The sequence below is a fragment of the Urocampus carinirostris genome, chromosome 8, assembly GCF_059441175.1.
Source record: "Urocampus carinirostris isolate Australia breed hairy pipefish chromosome 8, RoL_Ucar_1.0, whole genome shotgun sequence".
In the NCBI taxonomy this organism is placed as follows: Eukaryota; Metazoa; Chordata; class Actinopteri; order Syngnathiformes; family Syngnathidae; genus Urocampus; species Urocampus carinirostris.
Genome location: NC_142356.1, coordinates 1767102 through 1784916, shown reverse-complemented (window position 1 = coordinate 1784916; position 17815 = coordinate 1767102). Strand labels below are relative to the sequence as shown.

The 17815-nt window shown below is 42.7% G+C and overlaps 1 protein-coding gene across 1 annotated transcript; it reads right to left on the bottom strand.

The window, feature by feature from the left end:
* Positions 1-1188: 1188 nt before the first annotated feature.
* LOC148360431 (dynein regulatory complex subunit 4-like) lies at positions 1189-15913 on the bottom strand. Its single transcript, XM_088342956.1, has 9 exons — positions 15770-15913; positions 15547-15651; positions 13522-13719; positions 9115-9318; positions 7211-7265; positions 5905-6107; positions 4491-4658; positions 3088-3174; positions 1189-1627 (listed from the first exon to the last, which is right to left on the bottom strand). The coding sequence occupies exons 1-9, from the start codon at positions 15770-15772 to the stop codon at positions 1394-1396; spliced, it is 1257 nt and encodes a 418-aa protein (XP_088199082.1). The 5' UTR covers positions 15773-15913; the 3' UTR covers positions 1189-1393.
* Between the last annotated feature and the right edge of the window lie 1902 nt (positions 15914-17815).

Here is a 17815-nt window from a genome sequence, read left to right as displayed (position 1 = left end):
TTATTTCAAGTCAAGTTTCTTTGTGACGTCTTAATCACAAAGAGTCACAAAGAGTTGCACCGGCCACAGACTATTGCAAACCACAGACTATTGACACCATCCCCTGATCTAAAACCTCATGAGGGCAAGGAAAAACTCAAAAACCTCAACAAAAACATCAGGATGAGTCAAGTCAAGTCTAGACATGTTTATTTGTGACGCCCTTAATCACAAAGAGTCTCAAAGGGTTGCACAGACCACAGATTATTGCAAACTACAGACTTTTATGACACCATCCCCTGATCTAAAACCTACATGAGGGCCAGGAAAAACTCAAAAACCTCAAGTCAAATCAGCCATGTTTATTTGTGATGCCCTTAATCACAGAGTCTCAAAGGGCTGCACAGACCACAGATTATTGCAAACTACAGACTATTATGACAACATCCCCTGATCTAAAACCGACATGAGGGCAAATGATACACAGATATTGCTAACATAAAATATAGGTTATTCATATGCTATAGAATAGATTTGAGATATTTGAAAAATGCCACAGAAACATATACCTAAACATGACATCAATGTCATTTCTTATGCCTTTTGTCATTCCTTTTCTAGTGTATTTAGTTATGGCTTTCTATCATTCTTTTTTGTGTTATTCACGTGTTGTCATTCATTTGTTTTTTGTTGTTGTATTCGTAATTTTTTGGTTTTATGTGGTTTTTGTCCATTTTGTCCTTTTTTCTTGTGGTTTTTGTCACGCATTTGATCGTTTATTGTTATTTTTGTCTTGTTTTTAGATTAATTTTGGTGTGTATTGTCACGTTTCTAGTTGATTGTCATTTTGTCATTCATTTTTTTTATTGTCGTGCTTGTTGGGGTTTCTTGCGTTTGTCATTAATTGTATGGTTTTATTATTTATCTTACGTGTTTTTTGTTATGTATTTTGCCATCCATTCCGGGCTTCTGACATGTTTTCAGATTTATTTTGTGGTGTATTCAAATAGGGGCGCGGGTCTACCTGGCTAAGCTTTTCACCTATTGGTAGATAATTGGTATAATGGCGGCGCCCTCTGGCTGCGGCTGCATCGACTCGCTACAACGGGTCAGGTGTATCGACATTTCGTTCTGTGTACATTGTTACAAAGAATGACAATACAAAGGAAATTATTATTATTATTATTATTATTATGAGTGATAAATAGGTGAAAAGCTCAGGCAGTTTGACCCGCCCCCTCATTTGAATAGCACTTTGTTGCATGAAAAGTGACAAAATCTCCAAATAAATCGCATTGATGTCATATGTTGAGGTACCCCGCCATGACGTGTTTATGTAGATGTCACATTTGTAGCCATTTGTTTCTACATACGGCAAGACGGGAAGGTGTTAACCGATAAAAAAAGACAGACCTCACACTTTTGACGCAGTTCTTCCCGCGGCCTCCAGAGGGTACCCTTCTCCCACAGAAGCGGACTCCGTGTCGAGTGTGGCCCCTTCCAAGAGGTCGAGGGGCCCCTTAGGGGCCGAGCCGCTCAAGAGCGCCATCTTGCGCTCCAGGATCATGCGCTTGAGGCCGCTCCTCTGCTGCACTTCCATTAAAGTTTCCATCTGATTCTTCAGCAGCTGGTCGCGCTCTTGCTCTACCTGGTGGGCACATATAGATAGATAGATAGATAGATACTTTATTCATCCCCGTAGGGAAATTTACACTTCCAGCAGTCTACCCCGTTGTTTATTAACATGATGCCCTATGGGTGCTTGTAGCGGAGTGGATGACGTCACACGCTAGTCCAAAAGTTCGACATCCCTGCGGCAGATGGAAATCTTTTCTTTGTGTCCAGGGATACACCACCTCGTGTTAGCAAGTCCGCCTCCTCTCCGATTCCCCCTGGCTTTCGTGTCTCTGTTTAGCGGCGTTGAAGCCGGATTGCTCCGGGTAGCTCCAGGTGGCTACACGTTAGCGTCCGGAATGCTAAACGTGAGCCACGTTTCCGCAAAACACAGCAACCTGTGCGCTCGATGCTTTCCCCAGCACTCGTTGGTCTTATTTGGTAGTCAGTTCGCATTTACCATGATTACGGATGGTACCGAAGACTTATAACGCCGCTAGCCGCTTCGCTAGCTCCGGCTCTTCTTCCACGATAGGCCCCTTCATCACGCCGGCACGAGAATTCTTCAGGGCAAGGAGTTGATTCCTTGAATGAACGCATTTTTGTGCGCTAAAACCCATGTCCATAGGATAGAAAGTAATCCACAGTGTAGTTGTCAAAACGGGAAGAAAAACACCGAAGATAGAAGCAGACAATAAAACAAAAAATCACAAAAAGGGAGAGATACAGGGGAGCTGCTGGAAAGGCAGCCGCTCGGTTGTATTAGACCAGGGGTGTCAAGCACGCGGGCCAAATCAGGCTCACCAACACATTAAATCCAGCCCACCAGAAACACAGAGAAGCGCAAGAGAGAAAAATAAAACGCAAGTTTTGCAGTTTTAAATATGTCCACTGGATGTCGTAGAGCACAGGCTGAGACACTCAAATTACAACTGGAGCTGGGTTTCTTTAGCTCTCTTTCCCTTTTTTCTATACACTGTTTTTCTCCCTTTCTCTCTTTGTCTTTCTTTCCATCTTTTTCTTTAGTCTCTTTTCTCTCTCGCTGTTGGGTCTCTCGCTCTCTTTGCTCACTGTTCCCCCCCTCTCTTTCTCTCCCTCCCTCCATCTTTTATTTTTACCTTTTCCTCTACATCTCTTTTTCAGATGTTCTTTCTTTCCTCTCACACTTTTTCTTTGACTCCCTATTTTCTAACTTTGTTTTCTTTCTCATTCCCTCTCTTTTGCTCACTCTCCCTTTTTCCTTTTTTCTCCCTTTCTCTTTCTTTGTATTTCTGTCTCTCTCCTCTCCGACTATCTCTTACTTTTTCTAATCATCCCTCTATTTTTCAATCCTTTTTTTCTTACTTTCTCGCTTGATCTCCCTCTCTATTGATTACTCTTGTCTCTGCCCTTTTATTTTTCTCTTCTCTTTTTATCACTCCCTTTCTCTTGTTTTTTTCTCTTTTTGTATCTTTCCATCTTTCTTTACCATCTCAGCTGTTAGGCCTCGCCTACCTGAACCAAGGCGGCCGTCAGCAGGTCTCTCTCCAGGACGGTGTCCTCCAATTGGTGCCGGAGAGCATCAATCTGCAGGGAAGTGGCCTGAGGGGACATACAATTCTTTTCAAAATAAGAGAAATTGGGACATTTGAAAATGTAATCAAAATGAAATATGCAAGAAAAAATCCGCCTAAAAGCATTTCTGTATCGTATGACAATCTACCCCATAATTCCCTTTTAAAAGTGAACAGACCCGTGAGCTGATTTTCAATATGGCCGTTAGCCTCTGCCCTTCTCATTGACCAATTGCAAGTTTTTTTTTCCACCGTCCTTCGCCTGTAACAATATGAGGGCCTATATTGAGAAAACGGACATGACCTACTTCAGCTTCAAAACTCTTCTGTCAGATTGAAACAATGATTTGCACATTAGTTAGCCAATGAGGTTCAAAACATAATTTTATGCTATTTTACAAGCTGTATTCAAATCGGAGTCAAAAATAAACACGCGTAACAACTCCGGATCCATTTTTACGCACAATTATGACGCGTAAGCATGCTCAATCAGTAATTCACTTCTAGAAAGACGAGTCAAACATTTACGACTCTTTCGCGTAGTCTAAATAGTCAATGGCGCAGTGGCGGAGCTGCAAACTGGTGGTCTCCAAATGGCCTCTTTTACAAACGCCTGACATACCTTTAGAAAAAAGTGTGGAATACAATGTTTGGTTTTTATTGTGATAAGTGAAGGATTTTATACGATTGCATACAAGTTACATTTATTGAGTGCAATGAAGATTTTCACCGAGTAGGCTATAGTTCAATGACAGGTCGCGCTGTTCCGAATGCAGAATATTTGGTCTAGTTCTGTTGATAACAGGACTCGGACGGAGGACGAGCGATGTTTTGAGAACAAGGCCCTGATGACGTAGAAACGCTCAGTGTTGTTTTGGTTAATTCCAGACATCGCGGCGCTCTTCTCCGAGGTGGTGGAGCCCGGGGGGCTTCATTGGCACGCCCATGGGAGGAGTCGGCACACCATCTTGCGGAAACTGGGCCGAGAGAAAAAAGCTAGAGGACTTCAGAGAAGGCTCGCCAGAGACTCCGACGACACTAATTCAACTAATTAGGCCATATTCGATGGAATTCACTTAGTTAAATTGCTAATGAAATTAAATCGGCCCCGGTGTGAAAATGTCGGCTTTTCTTGTTCATCTTTTCCTTCAAGAAACGAGCGCATTGTTGGGTAGGTTGTGTTTGGTTAATGGAGCGAGATAACTAATTTGAACAATTTGGTAAACGATACATTTTAATATTTAAAACCTAACATAAGTTAAGGCTTAACAAAAGTAAAAATAGAAAATAAAAAAGTAAAAAATCCCATCAGACGGCCGGTGTAGGAGGCAGCCTATTACTTACAGCCTGGCGTTGTCGGGCTCGCTTGTGCTCCTCCAATTGTTGGCGCATTTTCGGAAGATTTGGTCGGCCCTCCCGCAAGGAAACGTCCAGTAGCGCCCCCTGCTGCGCGGCGGCCGCCATCTTGGCCTCCACCCGCATTTCACGCGTCCTCGCCGTCGACGCCTCCTCCTGCGCCACATTTACACGATCAAACGAGGTCAGCGGTAGTTTCGCTCGCGCGTCTTCACGTCGCTCGTTTTTAAATCTAAGACGAGCACGTATTTACTACGGCGATGAAAGAGAGTGCAAATGTGAGCCCTATATTTCTAGACCACAGCCCCCAGAGCAACCATACCGTGGAGAATAGTGCCCGATTGCATCGGGTATGTGCTTTTTTTGCTGCTCGTCGCACGAACGAAGCAAAATGCATTTGCTTGTCACTGTTCCTCGAGGGTTCAAGGAAACTTCAGTGACTAAAAATTGACATAGATGATACAGAAAGGCAAATGTCACATTTGTACTATATAGCTCCCCCTTCTGTTTGACAAGATGTAGAAATTAAAGACTCGATTTGCGGACGAGAGAGTTGAATAATTGGGAATATTTCATTAATAGATGTGATCGATTGTCTTGTTTGTGATCGATAACAATGTAGAACAATATTAGACACTACAATATTAGTTTTTCGGTCGTTTTGGCCTTAGATGGGGGTTTTTGTTTTGATGATTGCTGTCTTGTTTCTGGTCCGTGTTTCAGTCGTTGGTGTCTTGGTTTTTTAGGCTCTTCTGTTTTTTCGCTGATTTTTGAGTGTTTTGGGTCGCCTTTTAGCTGGTGTTTTCTGGACATATTTTTGGGGTCGTTTTTATTTAACAGCTTATAGTCTGGAATTAACAGTCATCTTTTTTTTTTTTTTTACAATATCCGGGCTAAAACACTTCCAAACTTGTTTTGGTATGCAATGTTGATTTCTGTATGTCACTGCTCTAGACCAGTATTGAGAAAAACGGCGTCATTTTTTCAGTAACTGGCTCACCAAACTTTTTTTTCGCCTTCAAAACGGCGTTACCCTCTCCGAGGGTCAAAAGCGCCGCGTTACTTTGAATGAAGCGTTTTTTTCTGCTCTCCTCCGAGTTGTTTAGGTCACGTCTTTCTCCGCGGTTGAAAATAGGGATGGATCGTTACCAATCTAGTGTTTCCTAACGCATCCAAAGAAAAGGCCAATCGGGTCTTTGGCGAACGAAACGGCTTTACGACCTCTCAGAAGCAGGAGATGGCTATCGAGCCGCGGAGGGCCGGTTCCCTTCCGGACGCCATTTTTCTCTGCCCACCCCCTTCTAAACATCCCACTATCCTTTTAAAACACCTCTTCACTCACACCTATCACCAACAAACCATGCATTTTTTGGACGAAGGGCCTTGGTTCGCATGCACCGACCTTGAGCGTTTGCCCGTCGTGCGCCAACTGGGACAGGGCGCTCCCAAAGAACTGCTGCGCCGCCGGGAACTTTTGTCTTCGGGCCCGGTTCGACGAGCGCGTCCCCTCGTTCTTTTCCTCCAAGGCGACAATCTCCGCCGCTGCTCGGCTAAGCTCGGCTTGATGCGTCTGCTGCATCCGCTCGCTGTACTTGGCCTCAATTTCTGCAAGAGTGTGTGATGAATTAATCATTTCATGTTGAATTGTTATTCGCTCACAAGAAAGCATGGAGTATTTACTATCAAACACTTGCAAAGGAGATAGATAGATAGATAGATAGATAGATAGATAGATAGATACTTTATTCATCCCCGAAGGGAAATTCACAATTGTCCCTTAGTTTGTTTACTTTTTTGCTAACATGCAATGTTCACATCATTGTCACCATCAGCCAATCACGTTGCTGTTCTTTGATACCCACACCCTGCTTTTTGTAACCTATCTAATCTACAATGGTCATATCCCTCGAGAGGGGTGACTGACAGCAAGACAACACATACAAAAATAGAGAAAATAAAAGATAATAGAAAAATAAAAAGGGAAAAATTTTTTGGACAATGGCCAACCCAAATGCCCAAACCCCCAAACAAATAGAGCACCTTGGCACCCGAGTCGATCATGCTTTCGTCCCTCCAGATAAAACGGGACACAAAAAAGCCGCCATGTCACTCGGGTCAGGGTAATGCAACACGCTCTTCTGTCCGACAGCTTTCACTGGTTTACCCCTGCCGTATCATAGGGGTGCCCTGCCCATCCCTTAAAACGTGTCCAAACATCCCACTATCCTTTGACAACACCTCTCCACTCATTCCTATCACCAACAAGAGCTCTAGCTTCCACTAGATTTAGACCTCTTTCCTGCAGTGCACTCATGACACCATCCATCCACGTCAATGGCGGCCTTCCTCTTGGTCTCCTTCCGTTTACTTCTGCTCTGTAGATCCTTTTCAACATTCGCTCCTCATCCATCCTCTCCACCTGTCCAAACCTACCAAGTACTCTCTTATCCACACGCTTGCTCAGTTCCACTACTTCCCAGTTCTGTCTCTCACAATTTCATTTCTCAATCTATCCAATCTTGTCACTCCAAACATACTCCTCAAACACTTTATCTCAAAAACATTTCATTTCCTTCTCAAATCTGCGTTCAGGCTCCAAGTCTCCTTGGAGCTTAGGAAATTTGATAGTCTACCTTCAAGTCCCATTTCCTCATCTAGCCTTTAAAAGGAGATTTTGGCAGGTGAAAAAACTTGAGCGTCGGACTGACCTGCGATGCGTTTCTCGTACTTGTTGCCGAGCTCCATCATCTCCACCTGATGCTTCTGCGGACAACAACAACTCAAGTCAAACACGTGAATGGTACGCTTGTCACAGAGTTTCCCATCGAACATTGCGAGACCCCGGTGGGTGGACGGTCTAAGGGGGGTGAGGGGGGTCTGGGCTCGTGCCCCCACATTTCAGTTTTTTTCCACATCATAAAACACAAATTTTTGGCTCGCTTTAACCGATTAACTATCGATAATAATGTTGGCGTAAAATGAAAGAATAGAAAAAAGGAATATATTTGTCACTCTACGGTGAACTTTTAACTCTTTTCAAAAAAAAAAAAGCACTGGTGGCAGGTTCCATTCCCAGCTCCTTTGAGGTAAATGTGGAAGTCTCCTTGGGCAAGACACTGAACCCCTAATGGCCCCGATATGCAGGTATGCGCCTTGCTATCGGTGTGTGTGTGAATGGGTAAGTGTGAAGCGCATTAGGAGCGCTTCAGTGACTTAAAAAGTGCTAGAGAAACGAAGAGCATTTACAACTTCAAGCAAGACGGAATTCCCTGAAAATCCAAATGTCAAAAATGAACTCTACAATGCTCTAAAATACTTTTTGCAATTCAACTTCTACCCAATGTTGACTGAAACGACACAAAACCTCTGAAAAACAAGCAAAATTATAAATGTAAATGTGTAGAAGGAAAAACAGAAATAGCCTCTTACTGAAGATCAGCATTCAGGAAGACAAAGTGCTAAGCTTAGAGGAACTGATTCAGATTCTTCCGTCAATGTTTGGGAGCCAATTCATTTCAGTAAAATGAGTCCAAAACGACTCCTTTTTAAAAAATGTCCCTTTTGTCCTCCGTATTGTAATCTCTCTTGAACCGTTCATGTACTCAATGCGCAGCGGGGGGTTTGTTTTTTTCCTCTCTTTCGCCCATTTTTTTCTCCATTTTCATTTCCCCTTTCATTTTTTCCCCCTCTACTTCTTTTTTTTTGGCTCGATTTTTCCTTTTTTTCTGATTTTATTTTGCTTTTTTCTTCCCTCTCTTTACCGTCCTTTTTTATTTTTGTCTTTTTTCTCCTTTTCTCTATTTCTTCCTGCTTTTCTTTGGAATTCCCTTTTTTATTTTACTTTTTCTCTTTCCCTTTTTTTTTGCCACCGATACATTGTTTTAACTGTAGTCATTTTTCTGATTTTGAAATCTTCATTCGGTTTGGAAATTTCGGTTCGTTTGGCAAGTTGCATACTCGGCAGCCGATCAGAAGCCTGCATCGAAAAACTTTGCGCATCCAGACTTTGCCGAGCGTTATAAGGCCGTGCATTTACATATCATTTTCCAAAGTAGACGTGCAGAGAACACAAGAAAAATGGAGAAGTGGTTAGCCAAAACCTCAGCCCCAGAAGAAAGTTTCAAAAGAAGCTAACAAAATGGATGACGCTCCGAAACGTAAACGAACATTAGAAGCATCGTGGAAAGAGGAGTTCACGTGGCTTGTAGCAGACGAGGCAACGCAAACATTGCATGAATGAAGATGAGTAAACACAGGTACATATTGATGGCAGATGGAAAACTGCGATGTCATATACATGCAATGAATGTTATAAGTATATTTAAAATAAACTTAATTTTAAAGTGTTGATCTGTTAAATATTCTGATGATAAATCCTCAATACTTTGCAACAACATTTTTTTGGGCGATGAGCCGTCTTATTGTGTTTCAAGTTGTGAAAAATGGGGCTGGCAACTTTTCAGAGTTGTCTGCAATGCTGTCCGCTAACTTTTTCCATGCGTTTCAGACACTGTTATTCCCCTAATCCGGTTGCAAATGATGTCAGGGACGTTATCACCCACGAAAAGAAATACAATCGGAAAAGAAAGTGATTCGAGAGAGGAGCACGCACCAGTCGCAGTTCCCGGACGGCGTCGCGCGCGGCCAGCTGCTGTCGGCGAGCGTCGGCGCGCGCCTCGCGCTCGCGGCGCCGCGAATGCAGCTCGCCATCCACTTGCCGGCGCCGCGTCGGCCAATCGCCGGCGGTCGCCGCCTTCTCGCCTGCTGCCGCCGCCGCCTGCTCCGCTAGGACGTGCTTTAGCTTTTGCTTGTAGACCTGCAAGAGGGGGAACAGTGGGGAGGAACACAAATTGTTGAAGTTGAAGCGCTTTCGTTGGGTTTCAGAATCGAGCAGCGAGAGTGTGAACAACGAGAAACACGTTAACCGTGAGCGCCCTCGTGTTCTAAACTTCAAATCGGTTTTCTGGTAGCCCTTTTCAATGCAAATGACACTGTGAAGGATTTGACATTTGACTATAAAGGATTTCATACGATTGAATACAAGTTACATTTATTAAGTGCAATGAAGATTTTCACCGAGTAGGCTATAGTTCAATGAGCGGTGAAAGTTCAGGGCACCCTGGTAGAAAATATTGTTTACAGGAATGGTGGGAACGGGACGTGAGGCTGATAAGATAGTCATCACATCCGACGACGCAGAAAGGCCCTGATGAGGGAGGACGGCAGGCATTGTTTGAGAAACGCTCTCCGCTGTTTAGAGTTTTCTAGACATCGGGGCGAGGTGGTGGAGCTCACGTTGGGGCTTCATTGGCACGCCCATGTGAGGAGCCGGCACACCATCTTGCTGAAAGACGTGGGCTGAGAGGAGAAGCGAGAGGACTTGAAGACAGGGTTCCCCGGAGACTCCGACGACACTAATTCGACTAATTCGGCCGTATTCGATGGAGTTCGCTTAGTTCAATTTTAATGAAATTAAATCTGCCCCTGTGTGAAAATGTCGGGTTTTCTTGTTCATCTTTTCCATCAAGAAACGAGCGCGCATTGTTTGGTGAATGTAGGTTGTGTTTGGTTAATGGAGTCAGATAACTCATTCGAACAATTTGGTAAACGATACATTTTAATATTTAAAACCTAACACACATCAAAAATAAAGTCAGATTCCGGAAAACCCAGAAGCGTTCTTTCCTTTTTTAGGTGCATGCTTCCTACACCTTTTTCCTACACCAAATTCAAGCACTATTCAAGCGCTTTGGGGCCAATTTTTCCAGTAACTTCAAAGGAAGAAATCCAGTGCCGACGTAAAGAAGGTTTTTTTTGTCGTTTGATGAGGAAAATAAAGTTTCTATCTTACTGCTAGCAGCATACTCTGTGCTATTTGCAGTTGTTCCTATCTATAATCTACCATCTTTTTGTGTTAACGGGCTGCTATAAACTGACATGAATTCTGCCATCCTGATCCAACAAAGCACGTGCTTACAAACACGGAAAGGGCTCTCGAGGTGTTGGGTAATGATGGGAGTACAAAAACAAAGTCAAGTCAAGTCTCATCTCATCTCATCTCATTAGCTGCACCGCTTATCCTCAGTAGGGTTGCGGGGGTGCTGGAGCCCATCCCAGCAATCATCGGGCAGTGGGCAGGGGACACCCTGAACTGGTTGCCAGCCAATCGCAGGGCACACGGGGACGGACAACTCACTCGCACCTAGGGACAATTTGGACCGGCCAATTCACCTGAAATGCATGTTTTTGGAATGTGGGAGGAAACCGGAGTGCCCGGAGGAAACCCACGCAAGCACGGGAAGAACATACAAACTCCGCACAGGAAGTCTGGAGGTTCCCAAGACATGAACTGCGCCGCCGTGCTGCCCTCAAGTCAAGTCATGTTTATTTATTCGGCCCTTAATCACAAAGAGTCTCAAAGGGCTTCACAAATCAAAGACTATTGCAAACTACAGACTATTATGACAGCATCCCCTGATCTAAAACCTACATGAGGGCAAATAATAAAAACATTATTGACATAAAATATAGGTTATTCATATGCTATAGGGTAGAAGCCAAGCCAAAGTACCATCATGCTTCAAATTTGCCAACATCATCCCAGTGCCAAAGAAACCCCAGATCTTATCACTCAACGATTACCGGCCCGTTGCACTGACTCCTATCATAATGAAGTGCTTTGAGAGACTGGTTAAAGAGCACATCACCTCCAGTCTCCCCTCCTCATTCGACCCCTTTCAGTTTGCCTACAGGACAAACCGCTCCACCAGGGATGCCATCTCCTCTGCGCTTCACCTGAGCCTGACACATCTAGAGGAGAAGAACACCCATGTGCGGATGCTGTTCCTGGACTTCAGTTCAGCATTCAACACCATCATCCCACAACATCTGGTAGACAAAATGAGACTCCTGGGTTTCAACACCCCCCTGCGGAACTGGCTGCTGGACTTCCTCTGTGACAGACCCCAATCAGTGCGGATAGGTCAGAACAGTTCAGATGTCATCTACCTCAGCACGGGATCCCCCCAAGGCTGCGTCCTAAGCCCCTTGCTGTTCACCTTGATGACACACGACTGCGTCCCTAGGTCCGCCACAAACCACATCGTGAAGTATGCTGACGACACAACAGTGGTGGGCCTCATCAGGGATGACAACGACCTGGCCTACAGAGAGGAGGTGGAGCAGTTGGTGGGCTGGTGCAGGGACAACAGCCTGGTCCTGAATGTCGACAAAACTAAAGAGATCATTGTCGACTTTAGGAAAAACCAGCCCAACCATGCCCCACTTTGCATCAACAACAAGGCTGTGGAGGTTGTCAGCAGTATCAAGTTCCTAGGGGTGCACATTACAAACAAACTCACCTGGTCCGTGAACACTGCATCACTGGTTAAGAGGGCACAGCAGCGCCTGTACTTCCTGCGGAGGATGAGGAGAGCCCACCTGCCCCCACCCTCCCTCATTACATTCTACAGGGGCACCATAGAGAGTATCCTGACCAGCTGTATCTCTGTGTGGTGTGGAGGCTGCAGCGCTACCGACTGGGGTAGTGTGAGGAGGGTAACGAGGACAGCAGAGAAAATAATCGGGACTACACTTCCCTCCATTCAGGACATTGGCCAGAAGCACTGCCTATCCCATGCTAAAAACATTATCGGGGACCCCTCTCACCCCCATCATGGACTGTTCACTCTGCTAGCCTCTGGGAAGAGGTACTGCAGTGTGCGGTGCAGGACCACCAGGCTCCGCAATAGTCTAGTCCCCCTGGCCATTAGACTGTTAAATGGTCAATTTAACATATAGTTAACTTAAATCTAAACGGCTGCTAATCTGACTTTTTGCACTACTGGCAGTTTTTTTTTATAGCTTGCCACTCCTCCTTGCACATTGCTCTCTGCACTATTGTAATTACAGCGTTATTGTTACAGTGTTAATGTTACTGTGTACCTGAATTGTTAACCTGACTGCCCATTTTGCACATCTGGTTAGCTACTCTTCTTGCACTATCGGCACTATGGTAAAATACTATACGTAGCCAAAATACATTACAACATTATTTATATCTGTACATTCAAGGAAACTGTGGGGGTCAGATGCATCGACATTTCGTTCTGTATACACGTGTACTAGAATGACAATAAAGTAGATCTGAATCTGAATCTGAATCTGAAGTGTGTTTTAAGCTTAGATTGAAACATACTGTATGTTTGCAAACTGAAAAAGAGAAAAATTTGGACTCATTCTAATGATAATGCTTGCTCCAAAGCAGAGTACATTTAATCTTTCAATCTAAAAAAAAAAACACTGTTTTGCTTTTAGTTTGACTTCATATTTTGTGAGCGTTTTTCAGAGGATCTGTGTCTCCATTGGTTAAATTAAATTTTAAATAGTTTTCTTTTGTATTTTATGATTTATTCATGTAAGAAAAATCCGCATCTGAAAAAAAAAAAAGAGCTGGAATTCCCATGACTAGTCTGATAAAGCTATCCTCTTGGATGCGACCGTAGGGGGCAGTAACGCTTCAACGTGGTGAAGACTGGAGCCACCATTGGTGTCATTTCTGCGCATGTTTTAAAAAAATATATATATTTTGGTCTATTGCATCAGACTGCCAGGAATGAATAATAAATACAAGCATTTTCAAGCACTTTACCCAAAATTCAAACGCTTTTCTGACCTCAAAAACACAACCTTAAAATCCAAAGATTTCGAGCAGCCGTACGAGCCCTGTAGGTGAAAATCGGATGAAAGTTTTTGTTCTCAAACTCACTTCCTTTGAAATGGGTTGAGGGAGCCAAAACCAGCATAAAAGATGAAGGTGCAAACGAAGCAGAAGAGGCAGGAGAAAAAATAGTCCAAGAGTGACAGAAAGTGGCTGGAGAACTATTACTCCAAAAAAAATGGAGAAGGGGAAGAAAGGAAAAGATGAGGAATACTTAGAACAAAAATATAAAGGGGAAAGAACAAGAAGCATTAGTAAAAAAGAAGCAAAGCAAGAAGAAGAAAAGTAAGAGTGACTCACTCCGATCTCGACTCTGTGCCGACGCTCGGCCTCCTCCTCCTGCGCCAGGCGGTCTCGGAGCTTGGAGCGGACCTCGTCCAGGTGCTGCTTGGCCAGGTCCCAGTTTCCTCGGATCTGGTCCCGTTCCAATTGGAAGAAAGTCCGCTCTTCGCGTTCGCGCTCCAGCTCCTCTCGCAAGCGTATCACGTGCTCCTCCAGCTGCAACGAAACCTCAGCATTAGTTTCACACCTGGTATTCAGTTTTCGCAACTCTGGAGTTAAGATCATAGACAGAGAGTGAGAGAAGGATAGGGGTGAGGGGCAGGATTAGAGACAGAGGGACTGAGAGAGGTAGAGAGAGGGATTGGATAGTCACTTGATATTACTTTACTGTGAACAAAATATTTGAAGTGCAGTTGCCTATTTCTACTTGACTAGTTGTCTCAGATTGAGTGAGTTTGATGTATGTATTTTACACTGCAGTGTTAATCACTCTTTATATGGTTAAACGGTTTACTTTGGTTATGTGCCCTGGTCACATCCCTGGAGAGGGGTGACCGACAGCAAGACAAACACATACAAAAAAACAAAGAAAAGGAAAAAAGGAAAAGAGTTGCAAAAACACAAAACAAATTGACCATGGCCAACCCAAATGCCAAACACCCTAACAAGTTAAGCATTTCGGCACCCAAGTCGTTCATGCTTTCATCCCTCCAGAGAAACGGGACACAAGAAAGCGGCCATGTCACTCGGGTAAGGGTGACACAATACACTCTTCCGTTCAACAGCAGGCCCCGACAGCCTTCGCTGGTTTACCCCTGCTGCATTATACGAGTGCCCTGCCCGTCCCTTGAAAAACAAACGGTTCTCTCAGTCCGCTACGTTAGACTACATTGAAGCGGTTACTACGTAACTTAAAGTACGTCTTTCGCAGTTTTTTTTGTTCTCTCCGGTGCCCCTTGTCTGAGAGCTGCTGTGCGGTCCATGCCCCGCCCCTTTTAAAGGGGCAGCGTCACATACCAAGCAGGTGGCTGTTTTAAAGCAAACCGAAGGCTGCGTGATCGGCCGTGGAGCCCAAAGGTAAAAGGAGAAAAATAACCACAGAAATCAAACTCAAAGTGTACTTCTTGTTGTTTTTTCCAAATCTAATAATAAAAATGACATGCAAAAAATGGATTTCTTAAATTGCATAACTTTAATGTCATCAAAACAATTCAAAATGCTGTAATTGATTAATGAACTTGAGGCGGTATCATACAACAGAGTAGTCCCGCAGGATGTGCTGCATCAAACTTTGATGTGCCATATTTGTGCTTAATGTATTTATTTAATTTATACCAGTAATATGATATTGTTTATTAAAATACTTGAAATTTACTTTGCTTATTTGGATCCATTTTTATAAGTACTTTATTGTTGATTATATGAATTTTGATGATCTGGTTAATGTTAGGGCAAAACGGCGGGGCAGTGGTGTGCGGCACAGTTCTGAGGTCATGAGATCAAACCTCCTGTGCGGAGTTTGCATGTTCTCCCCGTGTTTGCGTGGGTTTTCTCCGGGCACTCCGGTTTCCTCCCACATTCCAAAAACATGCATTTCAGGTTAATCGGCCGGTCCAAATTGTCCCTAGGTCTGAATGAGCGTTAGAGCTGTCTGTCTCTGTGTGCCCTGCGACTGGCTGGCAAGCAGTTGAGGGTGTCCCCTGCCCACTGCCCGAAGATAGCTGAGACGGGCTCCAGCACACCCGCGACCCTACTGAGGATAAGCGGTGCAGATAATGGATGGATGGATGGATGATTAAAGTTAGAATAAAAATCATTTTATAGTCACAGTACTTTTACTGAATTAACATTTTTGGCTACTTTACCCAGCAAAATTCGAAGTTCACGAAATAAATTATTTTAAAACGTTCAAACAAACCAAACGAGAAGAACTATTTACGTTTGAATTTTTTGAAACCCAGGAAGTTGCGTAGATGTAGCCTAGCAACCGTGTGGATGCTAACATGGTTAGCTTAGCTTCGAGCTAGTGAGTGAGCGGGTTACCAGCTCCTTGGACATCTCTTGAGTGGAAAAGGGGTCTGCCGGCCCCCCGGGCGTGGCCCCGTTGTTCGGCTTCTTGCTTCTCGACGCGTGTTCACGTTCAGACGCCTGAAGGAAAAAAAGAAAAGCGACATTTTAAAAGCGCGAGCTAACCGCTAGCTAGCCCGGTAACCGAGTGACGTCATCGAGGTTTGTCTAGCTCTCCATTTTAGAAGTGTGGCCTCACCATAGCAAAACAATAAACTGGAGTCAAAAAAGTCAAGACTGTATTCACAGATAAATAAAGTTTAAAAAATAAGATGAAAAGTGTCCCAAAAACCGCCGGAAGTTCAGGCGGGACTGTGCAAAGTTGTGATTAGCGTCAAAGACACTCGCCGTCGGTTGTCATGACCACGAGGTCACGTGACAATCCTAAGTCTTTTTTTTAACACATTTTTATTAAACAGTGCAAATAAAAAACAAAATTGGCATGGGACACTCAAATAATAATTTTCAGGAGAACCCAAGGTGCTATAGAAATACAGAATAGTAACTAGATATAGTAAAGATAAATGATGACATGTTTAATTCAATTATTTCCACCGAACTAAAACATGCCACATTCTCTCTCATCAAATAAAAACAAATTAGCCATCGATCTGTAAACACGTCACAATACCGTTTTGTGTTGTATTATTTCTTTATTTTAAAACTTTATTTTGAAAATGAGTAGGGTTGTTTTGGCTCATTTCATTTAGAATTTAGAGAGATTTTCATTTGGGTTTGATTTTCTCAGCCGAGAATCCTGAAAAATGATCAATTTTGCTTCTTCAATTTCATTTTAATAATCATGTATATTCAAGTTCATTCTCAATTTATCAATATAAACGAAAAAACACCAGCGCAAAGGAGTTCCTTTGTATTTAGCAACAGCGCCCTCTAGCGCCGCAAGAGGGCCAAGCCGGCGTGACTGTTTCGTAAATCATGTGTTGGGTAGCTCCGCCCACTAACGCTGACGTCACCACTCGACCTCCCTGTCATGGAAGTAAAAGTAGGTCAGTAGGAATCTTACATACAGTACTACATAAAACTTGTGAAAATGACGTCATCGTTCGTGGAAAAATAGTGAACGGTATTGAAAGCACTTCTACAGAGTATGAAGAATAACTGAAAAATGCCGTACAGAAAAAGTACTACAGTAGTACTACAAAAATAGTACTCTGTAAATACTACAAGAAGACTGCAGAAATACTACTACAGAAATATTACAAAAGTTCAACTGCAGTAATACTTCAAACTACTACAGAAATACTAAAGGAATATTACAGTAATAATACAGAACTAGTATTCTATAAATACTACAAGAAGACTGCAGAAATACTACTACAGAAATACTTCAAAAGTACAACTGCAGTAATACTACAAAGTACTACAGAAATACTAAATGAATATTACAGCAATAATACAGAAGTACTACAAAACTAAGTGCCTAAATCCGGGACCTAATACTACATAAATGCTACAAAATACTTGTAGATTAATACTATAATACAAAAATACTATTAAAGAAATAACACTACAGTAATACTACAATATACGACTATATAAATGTTACTAGAATACTTCAGAAATACTACTAGAAAAATACTACAAAAAATAACTACATTAATACTCCAAAAGTATTCAAGAAATGCTACAAAATTACTACAAAAGTACTACCAGATTAATACTAAAATACGACTTGAATACTACATACATATTAAAGAAATATTCCTACAGAAATAGTACGACAGCAATACTACGAAATTACAACAGTCGTAATAGGAAGCTATTGCAGAAATACTGCTGCATAAATACTACAAAATTACAGCTACAGTAATACTACAAAGTACTACAGAAATACTAAAGGAATATCACAGTAATAATACAGAAGTACGACAAAAACGCTACAGAAGTACTACAAAACTAATCAAACTAAGTGCCTAAATCTGGGACCTAATTCTTCATAAATGCTACAAAAATACTTGTAGATTAATGCTATAAAACAAAAATACTATTAAAGAAATAACACTACAATAATACTACAATATACGACTGTATGAATATTGCTAGAATACTACTAGAAAAATACTACAAAAAATAACTACATGAATACTACAAAAGTACTCAAGAAATGCTACAAAATTACTACAAAAGTATCAGATTAATACTAAAATACGACTTGAATACTACACATACATATTGCTACAGAAATACTAGATAGATAGATAGATGGATACTTTATTCCTCCCTG

Excerpts from the sequence above, each read along its gene's own strand:
- LOC148360431 (XM_088342956.1), bottom strand. Across the intron at positions 13,720-15,546 it reads AAGAGATGTCCAAGGAGCTG|CTGGAGGAGCACGTGATACG; the intron begins GTAACCCGCTCA and ends GTTTCGTTGCAG. Across the intron at positions 9,319-13,521 it reads GGCACAGAGTCGAGATCGGA|GTCTACAAGCAAAAGCTAAA; the intron begins GTGAGTCACTCT and ends CCCCTCTTGCAG.